Source organism: Bubalus bubalis, chromosome 9, assembly GCF_019923935.1.
Source record: "Bubalus bubalis isolate 160015118507 breed Murrah chromosome 9, NDDB_SH_1, whole genome shotgun sequence".
Taxonomy (NCBI): domain Eukaryota; kingdom Metazoa; phylum Chordata; class Mammalia; order Artiodactyla; family Bovidae; genus Bubalus; species Bubalus bubalis.
The window spans coordinates 102504232-102521790 of NC_059165.1; the positions used below are offsets into that span (position 1 = coordinate 102504232).

Consider the following 17559-nt stretch of genomic DNA (forward strand, 5'->3'; position numbering starts at 1 on the left):
GCGCACCTGCACACAGCTCGCCGCCCCACTGAGGTCCACTCTCTCCGAGGCTCCCACAGTCAGGCCCAGGTGAAGTACCAGAACCGCGTCACATCCCAGGGGCAGCCTGATGGCAGCGGGTCAAGTCGGTGCTCTGGCAAGCACCGAGGTCCTGCCCAAGAACAGAGGCAGGCAGTGCTGAAAAGTGAGCCAAGGGTGTGAGGTTCTGAGTTGCTCTGACACCCACGAGAAAGGAACAGAAGCTGCTGGCATACACCTGAGAGCTGGCACAGCTCACACCCCTGCCCCAAATGGGGCTGCAGGCACAGGCCTAAGTACCCTGGCAAACAGGCCTCAAGAGGAGACTGAACCCGACTTTCTACACTGTATTTGCTCTGACCACCTTTCGCAAGAGAACCAAGTCCAAATATATCTGCCCTGGGGGAAACTCAGATGCTAGTCCATGGCCCAAGATCGTGGGGTCACCACCTCAGACTGGTGTCAGGTGCTTGAACTGGCTGTGGGGTGCCGAAAGTGGTATGAGGCCCAACAAGACAGTAGCTGAGGACAGCAGGGAGGAGGAAATGAGACAGTGACAGGTGAGGGCGGCGGGTACTGAAAGGGAGGCGGGGGCTTAAGGGGCAAGACGACCACCCATCTGCACACATGTATGGAATGACAGAAGCAGGCATTCCAATAAGGCCAGCAGGGACCAGAGGCCGAGACACAGGTAAAGATCTGGAAGGGATCAGAAAATAGAAAAAGAATAAACTCTTCCCTGAGATGGCCCTATTCCTACTTCCTGGGGAGGGGGCTGTCCCTGGAAACTGGGCTTCAGTATGACACCGTTCCCAGCCAAAGAGCCCTGCCCCAGCCCTCTGGGTTAGCCCCTAGCTCGGCCACCTCTGTGAAGGCACCAGATCAGTGCCACCACCCCCCAGCCTCTTCTTCCTCCATGGGAGCTGCTGAGGGTGACACCAAGTCACACTGGAGCCCCAGGGGAGCTTGGCCTCCACTTCAGAGAATGACCTCAAACTCCCAAACCCCTTAGCCTGCCAGCCCACGCACACCTTTGTCTGTCCCACTGGCTGGCAGGCCGCCTTCTCAGGATCTCCGGTCCCCCAACCCCCTTTCTGCTCAGTCTTTACCCTCTTAGCTCTCTGTGCCTCTGCTCCCTCCGCGTTCACCTGAACAAACCAACCCCTCCCTCCTCCACCTGGCCCTGCCACACTTTCCCTTCAAAGCCAAATTTCTTGAACCGGTGGCTTCACATCCTCACCTTCTTGTCCACACTGCTGCGAATCTGGTTTCTACTACTGCGCCACAGCTTCCTAAGGTCACCAATGCCCTCCTAAAGGCCAACAGGAGGGTCAGGGTGGAATCCTCAGCTCTCTGACCTTCCTGTAGTCTCTGATGTGGACACCTGAGAGGCTGCTCTCTGTTGGTGACCCTCCTAGCCTCCTGCTCCCTCCAGTGCTATAAAAGCTGTGGGCCCCTTTGGATTCCAACCGCAGCGCCTTCTCTCCCCATTCTTTGCATGTGCTCTAGGAAGGTCACCTCACCTGTGGATCCTGCACAGCCCACCCCTTAGTGTAGCTAGAAGCTGGTACCGCAAGCTCTCCCAAAAGCCTCCTTACAGTGATGGGCTCAATGCCTCTACTCCTGGTGTGGTCAATGAGGAGAGCAACCTTTGGAGCCCAGATTCCATGAGGACACTTCTTTTGTTCCCACCGGCTTTCCTCCACCAGTTCATGACCCGAGCCTGAAGCACCCCCACCTGACTCTCCTGAGTGCACACGATGGGTATTCAATGGACAGACAGTACCGGACAGCTGTCAGAGATACAGCGACCGTCAAGCAAGGAAGGTTGCACTGATGGGCCCCTCCTCCTTGAGACCAGGTGCCCGGCAGAGGCTGGGGTCCTGCACCAGTGCAGCTCTGACTCGCAGATTCACATCTGGGTCAGCTGCAACAATCATCTAATTTCAACGCCCTTGTCCAGGTGTGTGTGGGATTTGGCAAACAACAGAAGACAATTTAAAGACAATTAGTCCTTGATGCTTTGAAGAAAGAAAAAATTAACACGTTATCCTGTTTCCTCCCCAAGGTTCAGTTAAAGGCAGAAGTTGAGTTTCCAAAGCCATTTGCTAGGAATGTGGGGAACAGAGAGCTCACAAAGCAAAAAGGAGAGGAACAGGGGCACAAAAGAACAACAGCAGGTGTAGCATGGCCACAACACACCCCCCTCCAATCCAGGCCACCTCCGTGTACCTGGCTCCATCCTGCCACCTTTCCCTGCCCATGCTCTGGGTGACAACAAGGATGCCAGTACCAGAACAGGTACTGCAGCAAGCCAATTCTTCTCAGAATCTGACCAACCACGTCTGCTGAACCTACTGGGTCGGTCTGGCCGACCAAGCCTGAGGAGGGAGGGCCTGGACCACCAAGTGACCCCACTTCAGGTCTCCCGAAGCAAGGGCAAACTGCAAGCAACCCTCCACTTCTATTTCAATCTCATCACACAACATGTCCCAGAATCGTAGTATCAAAAAAACCAGTTACTATTTAATTCAGTCAGCACCTCTCCTCTCTTTCCCCACTTCCATTCATCAGGACTGCTAAAACCCCTCACTCAAGGATACTGGAGTTTGGCTCCACCCTCCCATCAATCCACCCTTACAGGAGCAACACAGGAGGAGACCTGGAGGAAGGCAGCCCTGGACCCTGCCCAGGTTACTCACAGGGAGGTTTAGCTTGACGGCATCCACAGGCTGCTGGAAAGGCCACGCAAACTGGTGTTTCCATAGTGTCTTGAGCACCACTTTGAGCAGATATTGCAGTTGGTTGGTCTGCCTCTTGGGCTTGTTGGGGTTGGAAGTCTCCGGAGGAGGGGGGTTGGTGCTGGCTGTGTTGGCTTGCTGGGGTTGGGCCTGGGCCTGCGTTGTAGACATCTGGGTAGTTTCTAGTCCATCCCCCATTACTGGCAGATTTCTCAATCTCGTCCCAGGGCCGCTCTCCGCAGACATGCTACTGATCCCATCACATTCTTCACCGGGCAATCTACAAAGGAAAAGCCACTGTCAGAGATGAGGCAGCAAAGCGGAGCCATTCACAATGACACAGCCCCGAGGGCTGTGGCCTCCAAAGGCTGAGCCCCTCTGATGAAGACCAACTGGGTGGGCTGCAGAGACACTCCAGGCACTGACTAAAAGGGCCCCACTGTCTGCTCCCCTCAAAGATTCATCATCCAGTAGGGAAGAGAACCAGGAATCAACTTTGAGGGCCAGGCCATGGAGTCTAGAGTCAGCCAGGGGCTGAAAGGGGCTGTGGGAGCTAAGGAGTTCAGGGGAAGGTGGATACAATAAACAACAAACCAAGTTTTCACCTCTGAGTTTTTAGGGGGCACTGTGAGAGAGGATGATTTACAAGCCTCAAATTATCTCTTCATTAAAATTTTTGTTTATATTTGTGGCTTATGAAACATCTAGCCATGTCAGTAATTGCACTTGGTGAGTGGGGGCCAAGCAGGAAGGCCAGACTGCCTGAACCTTTTTTAGCCCACACAATCCGCTGCTGAGTGCTCACTTACGAAAAATATTTCTTGGTAACTTACATAATGTAGGTTTGGAGATTAAAGAAATACCACACGGTAACTGCTGATAACATAAAAATGAATCCATACTTGACCTACTGTTTTATTAACCAGCTTTTCAAAGTTTGTTTATAAAGGGATAGAGGGGCACTTCCTGTGATTCTCTGGGGGCTTGGGGTGGGGGACAGCACATGTGACCCCCCCCACCCCAATCAGTGCCTTATTAGCACTCTGTCTATGCACTGCCCCCAACAACCCCTGCTTCAAGCCATACTATGGACATTCTTGCAACGCTGGCTTTGTGCACCTGTCCAGTTATTCTATAGGACAACCACAGGGCAGTGGGTTCATGTTTTTAATGTCAAATGGCCCCTCAGAAAACACAGTAACCCACTCCTTACTCTTCACGCTTTTAATGAGAAGAAACATCTGCTTAAAAGCATATTGATCATTTGCACTCTTGTGCAGTACTTTTCTGACACTTTACTACTAGCAAGAAGGAACAATCAGAAAGTGAGGCAGGAGCTGCTTCCATGTAACAAGCAACTCCAGTAATAAACCCAGGAGTTCAGTGAGGGTAAGCTGAGGAAGTCAGGCAAGGGCTTAGGCAAAGAGGGACGACAGGACTCTGGCAGGCAGAGGGGACAAGAAAAAATGGGGCAAGCTGTTTGGCTCTGTCCCAGCTTTCTTTCTGGAAGATGCTCAGCACATACTAGGCATTCTGGTTCAGTCCAAGTGTAATTTAAAACAAGGTTTTCACAATGGTTTCCATAAATGCAGTTCTGGCCAAATGTTACTGCTGTTATTCTGTCACTAAGTCATGTCTCTTTGTGACCCCATGGACTACAGCAAGCCAGGCTCCTCTGTCCTCCAGTATCTCCCGAATTTGCTCAAATTCAAGTTTACTGAGTCGGTGATGCTATCTAACCATCTCATCCTCTGCTGCCCCCTTCTCATTTTGCCTTCACTCTTTCCCAGCAAGAAGGTATTTTCCAATGAGTCAGCTTTTCACATCAGATGGCCAAAGTATTGCAGCTTTAGCTTCAGCATTAGTCCTTCCAAGGAAGGACTGGCAAATCACCGAATTTTTAAATGCACAAGGTGAGAACTCACTACATAAAAGCAACTCAGTAGTGAAGTCCGTCATGGCGGGGAGGGGGTGGAGAGCTGAACCTCTTGGTCTGAGGCCTGACAAAGCCGACACGGCCAGGGAGACCGCTTTCCTCCCAGGGTGCTCTTGCTGACTACAGACCTAGCTATCAAGTGGCTAGAGAATCCAAGAAGAGAGCGCTGCTCTGAAGAAAAGGCTGATGCGGGGGCAGGAACCCACGTGGGGAGCCCATGGCCATCACATGGCAGACTGTGGATCCTAGGAATCTGAATCCTTGTTTGCTTTAAGAGGAAGAATTGTTCTCTACCCCCTTTCACCATATAGATATAAAACTTAAGAGTAAAAGTGAATGTGAAGTCACTCAGTCGTGTCCGACTCTTTGCGACCCCATGGACTGTAGCCCACCAGGCTCCTCCGTCCATGGGATTCTCCAGGCAAGAGTCCTGGAGTGGGTTGCCATTTCCTTCTCCGGGGGAATCTTCTCGATCCAGGGATCAAACCCAGGTCTCCCGCACTGCAGGCAGACGCTTTAACCTCTGAACCACCAGGAAAGAGTGCCATTTGCCTATTCTGAGATGGGATACCAATCACTCAAACAAACAAAAATCCATCACTCTGAATAAGTGATTCATCATTTAACTCACAGGAAAGGTCAACACTGTTAGTGCTAGAGGAAGGGTGTGTTACAGCAGTGCCAGTCAGGTGTCTAGAGGTGGTCATGCGTCTATTCAATGATGTCCAGCTGCTCCCAATATGCTAGTAAGACTTTAAGGTTTATGCCCTCCAGCTAACTTCCAAGACCCAAGAAGGAAGGGACAGCTCCTACAGCAACCTCTAAGTTCTCTACAAGGAGAACACCAACCCAGTTCTAACAACGCTTACAGGAAAAAGCGTTTTGCAGGTGCAAAGCTGATTCCTGGTACCTCTCCTGCACATATGGTGCTGGAGATGGAGAAGGGGCACCCAGAGTTAAAACCAGATAGGTGTCCGGCATAAAAGTGTGATGGAGACTGATGGGCCAGCAGCCTGCGGAAAGCATCCTCCAAGCCATGACAGCAGTGTGCTAGGAGCTGAGGCCCACGAAGGGGCATTTCCAGAAGCAACTTAATCTGCTGGTGGGCCAGTGAACACTGCAATAGCACAACAAGCTCTCAGGACCACAGCTACTGAAATACGATAGTTTCCAAAGGCAGATGTGACAGGACAGGTCTGCCTCAGGCGCTGAGGATACAAGGCACTTTCCTTTCTCCACCAAGCGGACTTCTGGTACAAGAATGGCCAGAACTAAGGGCCATGTGGTCCTGAAAACGTGTCATGCAATGAGCTGTGGTGGGACAGTGGGGATGGAGATGCTCCTAATGGGAGGGAGGTACATAAAGCACACCGGGCTGGGAGCCTGGAGAGGACGGGGTGGACACTGGAGCCTTAAGGTGAGTAAACACACCCCAGTGAAAGGAGGAAGGTCACATACAGATTCAGGGAGGGGAAGCCTCCAAAGGCTGGGTGGGATAAGGTGTGGAGTCATCAGAAAGAGTGCTCAGAGAACAGAGGTGGAGAGGACAAGGGCTTAGGCTGAATCACCCAACACTGAGTGTGACTCGGGAGGAAGGGAGGAATCTGGCTGAGAGCATGTCACTGCTGACCTCAGGTGAAGCAGGATGTGGAGGGCAGCCCCCTGGAAGCTGCATTTGGCCGCGTGTGGAACCTTGCACACAAAAAGCATGCCTTCACTCCTGAAGTGAGTGACAAGGAAGAGAGAAGAAATTTCTCTAGTTCTGAGGTTTAGCTGATAAAAGAATGGGACCTCAATCTCACAGAAGCTAGGTCTTACAGCCACCCGCAGAGTAATAAGGCATGGCAAAGTTCAGGCAGGCGAGTTCACAGAACTGCGTCCCTGATGGCAGCAGGCGAGTGCAGACTGCCTTTAGGTAGCTGCCATTTACTTACTTATTCCCCTCTTCATTTCTTTTTATTCTTACCCCAGCATTGATAAGAAAAGCTCCTGTTTGTACCAGTGTTAAAGGTTGTACTTAGAGGTGTCAGCAGACAATAATACTATTTTCTGGATGAAATTTAACAACACTGTTTTGCTCTCATGGTTTCTAATGTTACTGAATATCCACGTGTGACTCCTGATTTAGTTTCCTTTCAAAATAAAGGTACTACAAACAAAACAGTAAACTAAAAAAAAAAAAAAAACCACACAGTAAAGGATACAAGTATCAAGATAGGACATGACAAAAATAAAGTAGGAGTTGTAAGGGCAACCTGGTCTTGCCCTGTGATCCTCTTCAGAGGGGAGCCAGGCGAGACCTACTGCAGGTTCCCGGTGGGGAAGCCAGTGAAAGTCGCTCAGTCGTATCCGGCTTTTTGCGACCCAATGGACTATACAGTCCATGGAGTTCTCCGGGCCAGAATACTGGAATGTGTACATGTTCCCTTCTCCAGGGGATCTTCCCAACCCAGGGATCAAACTCAGGTCTCTGGCATTGCAGGTGGATTCTCTACCAGCTGAGCCACCAGGGAAGCTCAAGAACACTGGAGTGGGTAGCCCATCCATTCTCCAGCAAATATCTTCCCAATCCAGGAATTGAATTGGGGGTCTCCTGCATTGCAGGCAGATTCTTTACCAGCTGAGCTACTAGGGAAGCCCGGGGAAGCCAGTAGGCTAGGAAAATGTGCAGGAAACTGCTGGAAGAGTGAGGGAAGACGGAGAGGCATCCCCAAGACGGCGGAGACTATGCAGCGTTCCCTCGAAGCCCTCCACAGGTAAGTGAATGGAGGTAATCATTTACTGGGCAGAAACAGAAACTGGGGTTTTGGGCCAATACGGGGGAGACAGAAGGACAAATGACACAGGCAACACACCAGCTGGCCAGGAGCCTTTAGTTTGGTGGCCACAAGCAAGACACACAGAGATATAGGATATGCTGAGTGCGGGACATAAGCATTGACAGAGGGGCAGCACACAGATAAGGAAATATGTCAGTGGGATCTAAGAACACATGGAGAATAAATTTATTAAAAAAAAAAAAAAAAAGAACACGTGGAGTTGGCTGGGGGAGGGTTTCTATGCAGCAGGACCAACATGTCCAGAGGAGCACAAGGGGACTAATGTTAACTGTGACCCATGATGAAGGGAGGAATTAAGCTATGAGGATAAAGATTGATGCACAGTCTGGTTTCTCCTCTTAGATGTCTCCCAGAAAGAAGCTCTCGAATTACACAGCCAAGCCCGAGCCAGGTGAGTTACAGCAGGCAAGGGACAGGAGCCACCCCACCCTGAAGGAGACAGTCTGGCTCTAGGGCAGTGGAGCTCTATGGGCTACAAGAATGCAAGCCGCCAGAGGGTGGAGCCAAGCACATCCCACCAGGAGGAAACAGCCCCATGTTTTCCATTAAGTAATGACATTCTGGAAATCTTCAAGCAGTGTCCCCAAGGCAAGAGGGAGTCAAAGTAAATGACTTCTAAAGCTTCAGGGCTGGGCTGTGCCTTTTCTCTTTTCAAGTGGACTCTCAGCAAAGTCAAAGCACAGTGGGCTCTGGACACAACCATTTTCCTTCACCTTCAAGCCAGGCCCACAGGGGCCTTTGGGCCAAGGAAGTTAAATTTCCTGCTCAAAAAAATGAATACTTTTTCTACAGAAAATCTGACCCTTTAACCTTGAGTCATCTCTATTTTAAACCAGTATGTCTATGACAGAAACCAAAACATCCTTTCAAGCCTGTAAGAACTGGGCAAGTACACTCCTTAGGAAACTTTCAGAAGCCATTCATTCATACTGTGGCAAGAACACCAGGGAAACCAACAAGAATCTCTAATCTGTTATGGGCCAAGAGAGGCACTGGTGAGCAGCGCTGTGTGAGAGCCAGGATGCCTTTTCTAAGGTACAGATCCAACTGGGTTGCCATCTCAAGTACAATGGTCCCACAGTAGTCACCCCTAGCCTGCACTGTCCCAGCGCCTAGTATCAATACTCCGAACAACACGGTGGCCACAATGGGCCCCTTCTCTTGTCACCTTTACAACTTTCATTTGCTGTATCTGGTGCTTCCCTGATCTGTCTCATGGTTTTGATGGTCAGCCTCCCCCATACATGCAGCTGCGAGCCCTAGGGCCATCTTTACTTCACTCTTGTCCTCCTAACACACAGCAGGTATTTACTGAATGACTCAAGTACTGACGTCACCCTACACTGACCACACACAATGGTCAGTTACTCTGGGGCTTCTAGCTCAGTTTCAAAACTCTGGAAAAGGAAACCAGCTAGCATTCTCACATGGAAAATGTGACTCCTATAGTCTCACTTGCTCAGCCAATGCATCCCATCTGAGTTACAAGCCATGCTTGGGGACTCTGTAGTCCACATGATGTCCTCCGAGTGATTAAGCAACACTTGGGCGAGTACTGTGAAAAAGAATGGCAGGGTTGCTGTGACCACCGACACCAAGGATGGGCACGCCTGTGGTGGGGAAGGTGGAGAGAGACAAGGCTTGTGATGGCCTGGGGAAGGTGCCACTGACACAGTAACACAGGCACAGGCCTGGAGGCAGGAGAGACACCAGTGCACGTGCAGAGCCGAAAGGAGGACACACAGGAGCATGTGGCCACGCTGGCCTCGTGTCCTCCCTAAGTCCCTGACTGCGGGGCAGGGAAGACAGCGAAAGGGGCAAGGGAGGTGGAAGAGGCACTGAGGTCTGATTCTAGGGACGCCGGGAGGTAAAGACTATAAAGAATCTCATTCCTGCCTGGAATATAGTTTCATCCTCAACTATACCTGCACACCGCAGCATGCTGTTTACAGATGCAGAAGATGGGATGCGCAGGGACAGGGTAAATCACGAGTGTGAACACAGGGTGGCTCTCTGTCTGCCCCTGAGTCCTACAGGAAATGAACAACTCTCAGCACCAGAGCTCTCTTTAGAGAGAGGAGGCTGAAAAGTCAAACTTATCAATCTGCAGATATGGAGGAATTTATTAATTAAATTCTCATGACAAAGTATAAATGGCCTTCAACTAATTCAACCAAAGTTTTACAGCTGAAAGATTCAAAAATGCTGTCCCCTGATTCCACACTCACCTGTGGCTGAGAGGCAGGAGCCACCAGGTACTGAGCTGAGACAGGGGAAGGTCAAGGGACAGGAAGAGGATTTCACCTATTGTTTTCAACCCAAAGAAGGCTGAAAGACCCCACAGGGTGTCCAATTCGGGATCTACTCCCAACAGTTATCTTACAGCATGTTCCCAGTTTAGAGGAAGATGAAAAAGATGAAGAAAACCTGGATGGTCAGTGTCCTGGTTCAAAGACTGACTGCTGAGGCACCACAGAGTGTCACAGTGGGAACTATCAGTGCAAGGTAATTGATAATGTTACACCCTACTACATTCAACAATGTCCCATCTTCCAAAGCCTGCATTCAGCAGTTACTGTCATAAAAAAAGCAAATACAGCTGGTCCTTCTTATCTGCAGATTCCACCAACAGCAGATCAACAATATTGGGGGGGGGGGGGGGAATATTCTAGAAAGTTCTAAAAAGCAAAATTTGAACTGGTATGCACTGGCAACACAGAATTTACACCGTCTAAATTACTTTCATAATGTTTACTTGCATTAGCTATAAATAACCTAGAGACGATTTAAAGTATAGGAGAGGACACACAGTTGGTTATATGCAAACACTATGCCATCAAATTTTCTTTATTGGAGTCTAGCTGATTTACAATGTTGTGTTAGTTTCTGTTGTACAACAAAGTGAATCAGTTCCATTTATACGTATACCAACTCTTTCTTAATACTGATTTCTTGGCTGTGTTGGGTCTTAGTTGCAGGACACAGGTCTTTCATCTTCACTGCAGCATGTGGGATCTTTAGTTGCAACGTGCAAACTCCCAGCTGAGGCATGTGGGATCTAGTCCCCTGATTAGGGAACAAACCTGAGCTCCCTGCATTGGCAGTGCAGAGCCCAAGCCACCGGACCACCAGGGAACTCCCTGACGCTGCTTTAGACTCTTTGCCTGTAAAGGTCATTACAGAGTACTGAGTAGAGCTGTGTTGCACAGTGGGTCCTTAAAAGTTCTCTATCTTCTATAGACCAGTGCGTATGTCATTCCAAACCTTCCAATCTAACCCTCCCCCCCTCCCCCCACTGGTAACAGTGTTTTCTACATCTGTGATTGGATTTGTTTTATAACTAAGTTCACTTGTATCAATTTTTTTGGATTGCACGTACAAGTGAAATGATATGTGCAATGATCATATGATATTCGGTTTTTTTCTGACTTACTTCACTCAGCATGATAATCTCTAGTCTGTCCATGTTGCTGCAATGTAAGAGACTCGAGCACCTCTGGATGTGGGTGCCTGGCCAGTGGGTGTGATTGTGTGGCCGTGTGTCCTAAAACGGAATCCTCAACAGATACCAAGGGACGGCTGTACCATGTAAAATTCAACACAGGATAGACAATGTGGGTGACAGATGTCTTAAGGTTCTAGTTCTAAGGTTTAAGGAGTTGTGCTGTAGCCAACAGGCACACATATTCCATAAGCAACTGGCTGTAGTAATGCAAGAATATAATATTTTTTCCTTTCAATTCATGTGTTTTCCTCAAACAGGTGTAAACTGTTGTTGGGATATTAGTACTTACTTTGTTGTTTGTACCTAACTATCCAATAACAAGCTTGTTAGGTATTCCTTGTGGCCTAATATCATGGTTAAAAAAAGTGATATGCTACTATTGCCGTGAACTAAAGTATGGGAACCTCTGGGTTGACTCATAAAAGTTAAAATGTCAATTCTATTTATTTTTGTCTGCACTGGGTCTTCATTGCTGCTCGCAGGCTTTCTCTAGTGGCGAGAGGGGGCTAGAGTTCTGGTGTGCAGGCTTTGCGCTGCGGTAGTTTCTCTCACTGCAGAGCGTAGGCTCTAGGGCACACAGGCTTAGCTGCCTGGCAGCATGTGGAATCTTCTGGACCAGTGACTGAACCCTTGTCCCCTACACAGTGGCAGCTGTATTCTTAACCAGTAAACCACCAGGAAGTCCAAAATGCCAGTTCTTTTCCTATGTTTACAGTCCCCTGATTAATTACACCTGCTATGAAGAATATTGCTTGCTATCATTCCAATTCATCTAAGGACACTGTTTAGCAGACAATACAACTGTAATGTTTTTCAAATTTCAACAGAAATATTTTCTTTCCTGGAGATTAGTAGGAGGTGAGACAGACATGGGAGAGGCTTGGGTCTAGGCTTCTGAAAATAACTGAGAGAGAACAAGAGAAAGACTTGATTCCTGGAGATTTAGTCCCAGCTCTGTCTCTGGAGAGAGGCTGACAGTTACACTTTGTATTTGCAGTTCCACCCTAACTCCTGGCCTCCCAGAGGGCCCACAAGCCCAGTGACCCCACCTTGACTCCTTCCCGTCCATTCACTCGCCTCTGAATTAAAGTGACAAAGCACATAGGCAGTAAGATGCCAGAGAAGGCAGGAGCAGTGCAGGTTAACTGGGAAGCCTCACAAACTCTCCTGTGAGATACAGTGACGATACTCAACATCTGTGCTGGGACCTAGAAAAGCCTGTCAGCAGATAACTGCTGCTTCCTGGGCTGATGCCCTGTACTGATCACTCACTTAATCCTCAAGGCAAGCATACAAGGGAGGTGGTGGCATTACCACTTTCATCGTCCTGGCAACAAAGCAGCATAATGGGTGGTGGTCTGGTCAGCAGGAGGTCAGCCAGGGCTGTGCGTCTCTTGAGTGCTCTGTTTCACAGCTGCTTCTGTTCATGAAGCCCAGGGGCAAAGGCCCAGTCAACTGCTGGGCCCAGAAAGTGTGGTTTGGCTGAGGGCACCCCATTTCCATATCCTGGCATGTTATTTCTTAAAAAATTTATTTGAGCTGTGCTGGCCCTTCGTTGCTGCATGGGCTTTCTCTAGCTGAGGCAAGCAGGGGCTCCACTCTGGCTGTGCTGTGCGGGCTTCTCACCGCAGCGGCTTCTCGTTGTAGCTCCCAGGCTCTAGAGCACTGGCTCTATAGTGGTGCCACAGGGGCTTGGTTGCTCTGTAGCATGTGGCATCTTCCCAGATCAGCGACTGAACCTGTGTCTCTTGCACTGGAAGGCGAATTCTTTAGCACTGAGCCACCAGGGAAGCCCTTGGCATGTATTTTAATCAACAGACTTGCGCTCTCTGCAGCAGCAGCTGAATGTCACATGACCCTCAAGTAAATGAGGTTAGCTTCCGAAGAATTAAACCCCTGCAAATGTACCAAAGTCAAGGTAACTCTCACAGCACCTGGCCATCTGTGACTTGGACAACATCATAGGTAAAATCAGCAGCACACTCCCCTGCTGATGCCATGGGGAGCAGGGTCAAGGGGAGTGGAGACCAAATTATTTATGCTTCCCAAGCAGTAAAGGGCTGGAGGGGCTGTGGCTTTAACTGGTTTCATGCCAAGAAAAAAAGCAGGCCAATGCCAGATGAGCCCAGCATCTCTTGAAAGTATAAGCTGACAGTAGCATGCACCCTTCAGACAAAGGAGATTCCCTCCTCACTACTACAAGGCTCTTCTATAAGAAGGAGACACAGAAGGCGATAGGGGACCTTGATTCTGGTTAAAAAAAAACAAAACAAAACAAAACAAAAAACCTGGCAATTTCTCAATACTAGTTAATGTGCAGCAAATCGTAGCCTGTCCTAGGAACACTTTGCTGAAATGTTAGTTACAATGGTTATGGAACACCAATATCAGAAAGCATGTTCCTCCTGGTCCCAGAGGAGAAGCTGCTTCCTGTTCACAGTGAAGGCCCGTTTCTCTGTGCGATCTGTGTCGGTGGGGAAGCACAAACAGGATTCCTCTTCCATCTGACCGGCTCAGACGGCTGGTGAGAACAGCAATCATGTCATCAGCCAGACTGAGGTGTCTGGAGGCTGGCCAGTGGCTATGCACTGAGGAAGCTCTTAGAAGCCTTAATCCTCCTCCCTGCAGCTTGAACATGTCCTGACCCCTGGACTTGCCAAACAGGGCCCCATCACCTCAGAATCAAAGCTGGCAGCTGCCTTGAGCCCAGCAGCTCCAGGTGGAAATGAGTCAGCCATGCTGCTAAGCGTGCACAGACTCACTCATACTCTCTGTCCCCTACTGGAGGGAACCAGGCCCATGAGGACCCTGCAGCCGGAAGACCAGGACCCAGAAGGCTGGGCAGGCCACAACCCCGCCAATCAGAAAACCACTTGCTCTGCTTTAGAAACCAATCAGCAGAAACATTACATTAGGGGCAGTGAAAAATGTGTACCATCTTTAGCTTCCCTATGAAAGCTGCCAGCAGCTGGAGGTCCAATAAAAGGCTCCATTGTTACATACGGCTTACATCATGGCGTTGATGGTTAAATCTGGACAGATGATTTGTGAATTTAAAGTGTTCCTGAGATGCGCATGCAGTTAAAAAGAAAACAAAACTTTGATGTGGACAAGACTAAAACTACTAAAACATACATCAGCAGGGGGAGGCTAATTTTTCCCAGAGAGTAAATACAGCCAGCTATGCAGGATAAACAGTCTTTGTAACACTTCATTCTGCTGTTGCTGTATCATGAAAGCGGCCTGCTGACAATCCTGGGACGAGGAACTGTGGCTGTGTGTCAGTAAAATTCAGACTAGTCGGCAGGCCTTAGTTTGCAACCCCATTTCATAAATTTCTAGACTTTGTGTCAAAATGAAGGAACTCTTAAGTGACATGAGTGCTATGTTAGAAAAGCAGAATACACAATTACAGATGAAATTAGGTAAAGACAGACAACTGGGTGTGTACCCGAAACCATAAAATGGGAGTGAGACATGGTGGCAGCTCTGTGGATGACTATACCTACTGCTGCTGCTAAGTCGCTTCAGTCGTGTCCGACTCTGTGTGACCCCATAGACGACGGCAGCCCACCAGGCTCCTCCGTCCCTGGGATTCTCCAGGCAAGAACACTGGAGTGGGGTGCCATTGCCTTCTCCGTGACTATACCTACTTACATTTAAAAACCAACCAACCAACAATATGCCCCCCCTCTCACAAGTCCCCACTGACCTCTGCTGAGGTGGTGTTTTGATCTGTCTGCCTCTTTACCTGGTAAGCTGGCCTCCAGACACTGCTTCTCAAAGCAGCCTTGACCTGCCCAAGTCTGCAAATCAGAGGCTGGAAGACTGACAGAAACACAATCTGCCATTAATTCAAACTCTCCACTCCCACGGACCTAGGTCTAAGGTTGTGCCCTTCATAGGTAAGGTAAGAGAGATACTTTCTTCTGGTTGCCTCTTTTAAAGTTATTACTCCTACTATTCTATCTGCCTTTACTTTTAAACCTTTTATTTTTAGTGATTTTATTTTCCAAAAGAGCTGTTCTGATGTATGTAACACTAAGATTAACCCACACTACAACACGTAATGCCAACAGAACAGACTCGTCTCATGCAGAAAACTCCTGCTCGCTTTGAGAGGTGGACTCCAGTATGGCCAGAGACATGCAGATCGCAAAGCCAAGGCAGGCAGAGAGGTCAGGCACTTCCTCTGCCTAGATTCGAGTTTCCCAGTAGGAAGGAAGCATAGGGAACAATGCAGAATTGAATAATCTGCAAGGCAGCAAGAATGAGAGATGGTGTTCATTTCACAACACAGAGAAAGTACTGAAACGAGGAAAATGTCTGAGAAGTGAGAAACTAGGATTAGCCAAACAAGGCTGACGTAGTGTTGTGGGTGACCTGCATGTAGACCATAAAGCTTCTGAGGGTGATGCTACACTGGTTCTCTGGAACTGTCACATTGATTCTCTATAACCCTCCCATTTCCAACAAAAAGATAAAAAGCAAGTTCATGATCCTCATGAACAAAATTTAAAACTAAAACTAGTACAAGAAAGACAACTGTGGTGTTTCTAGAACACCAAACACCAGGAAAACATGTTAGTGTTAACCTTCAAGCTAGTGGTCAAAGTCGAGCTGTTTGGGAATTTGGGAGGCCAAGAGGAAGGTATGAAGTGCAGATGATGAACCACCTGCAACAGGCAAAAGGAAGCACCACACGGGGGAGAGGCAGTCTACTGTCTGTGGCTGAAATGTTCCAGAACATGCCAGCTCACAGGCACACAGGTCTGCTTTAAGTGGCAACAGCAACATCCCAACCAACTTTCCCACAAAGTCATTCCCTGAAATGAGAAGCAGCCTCCACAAGAAGGCCAAGCTAACAAGGTTGGAGATATCCCACAAAAGCCTATCATGGCGCTGAGCTTCTCTCCAAAGCAGCAGAATGTAAGCTGAGAGGGAGACTCAAAACCACACTTAACTCGGACTTCCCTGGTGGTCCAATTATGACGATGCTCCCAACACAGAGGGCCCAGGTCTGATCCCTAGTCAGGGAGCTAGAGCCCACATGCCCCAACTGAAGAGTTCACATGCTGCAACTAGGGACCCTGAGTGCTGCTAAATAAATATTTTTTAAAACCACACTTACTGGGGACAAATGGGGTTCAGGAAGAGGGCTAACGCCAAGAGCTTCCCAAGACACCATGACCCCAACATCTTCGGCCGTGACCACCAAGGAGGCAGGAACAGATGCATCAATCAAGGACAAGGGCACACACTGACTCGGGCTTTAGCAAAGCAGGAGAGCCTGTTTACCTTGATGAAGAGCCAACGCTTATGGGTGACCTCTTCTTTAATGATACTACCCTCTGACCTTCACTGTGAAGCTGAACTTTAAAAGAAAAATCTCAGAAAAAGGAATTATCTGTCATTAGCAGGCACTCTCAAGAAGAGGATCCAGCTAGGATGACCTGTTCCCCTCACCTTTCACCAGGTACAGAACTCAAATAATAGTGAGAGCTGACAGTGTCTGAACTAGACATCCACTGCCAAGGCTACAGTAAAGGCTGGTGCTCTGAGAGTCAAGCTGCCCCAGGGAAATAGGCCGAGGGGCCCTGGCCTCCAAAATGCACTGATTTCCAGACAGGTGCTTCTCTCAGGCAAGGGCAAGCCACTTCCATGCACTGCAAGGAGGTCTCTACCCTCAGGAAACATCCAGTGTTGACTTTTGCCCTCACAATCTCACCACGTCAGCTTGAGAAGGATGTGTGGATTTAAACAACCAACCTCCTCTCGATCTCAGTTACTTTCGGAGTGCAAAGCCAATCAAGGACAAAACTCAACACTGCTTTAGATGAGAACAGCAAGGGAAGCAAAAAAAAAAAAAAAAAAAAAAGGTGACAGAGATCTGTTTCTTTGTAAAAACTGATGTTTTTGTTTGTCATTAATTCCACCTAACTTCCACCAAAAGCTGATTCACAGAAGTCAAGTGCCCCAACTCTGACAGACAGGAAGGTGGATACAGGTGCTGGAGAGAAAAAGGTCAAACCTCACCAGGCACATATGATCTCTTCAGCCACTGTGCTCTGGGCAGGGGGGTCTTGCCACAGGCAGTGCTCTGCCCTGGGGAACCTCAGCTGCAGCAGAATCTCACAGGCTCAGATCTTGTTGCACAGCCCAAGTTTACTCCCTGCTAGACACAATCAGGTCAGCTTGTCCCCAGTGTCCACTTAGGAAAGTAAGGGTTGCTCACTGGTGAGGAGCTCTCAGCCCATCAGAAGCCAAAACCCCTGCCCCAGTGCATAGATTACCACACTCCCAATAAACCCATGGTATTTTCTGGAACTCTCTGCCACTTTTCTATTACTATCAGGAAAAATATTTAAGGATGTGGAACTAACATACACCCCACATGAAGCTTCAAACCAAGGTCCAGTGCACAGAATGACTGAATAAAAAAATGTGTGCACACACGTCTCTGGCTGGGAATGCCAACTGCATTCACTGGATTTAGTAACTGGTTTTCCCAGTGCATGG

At 48.8% G+C, this 17559-nt stretch overlaps 1 protein-coding gene across 2 annotated transcripts in view; it reads right to left on the reverse strand.

Moving 5' to 3' along the window:
• The window catches only part of BRD4 (bromodomain containing 4), an 87637-nt gene that overhangs the window by 30634 nt on the left and 39444 nt on the right, over window positions 1-17559 (reverse strand). For both annotated transcript variants that reach the window (XM_045166750.1, XM_045166751.1), the window contains exon 2: window positions 2721-3039. In XM_045166750.1, coding sequence (XP_045022685.1) covers window positions 2721-3005 — 285 coding nt within the window. In that variant the 5' untranslated portion in view covers window positions 3006-3039. The remainder of the gene's footprint in view (window positions 1-2720; window positions 3040-17559) is intronic.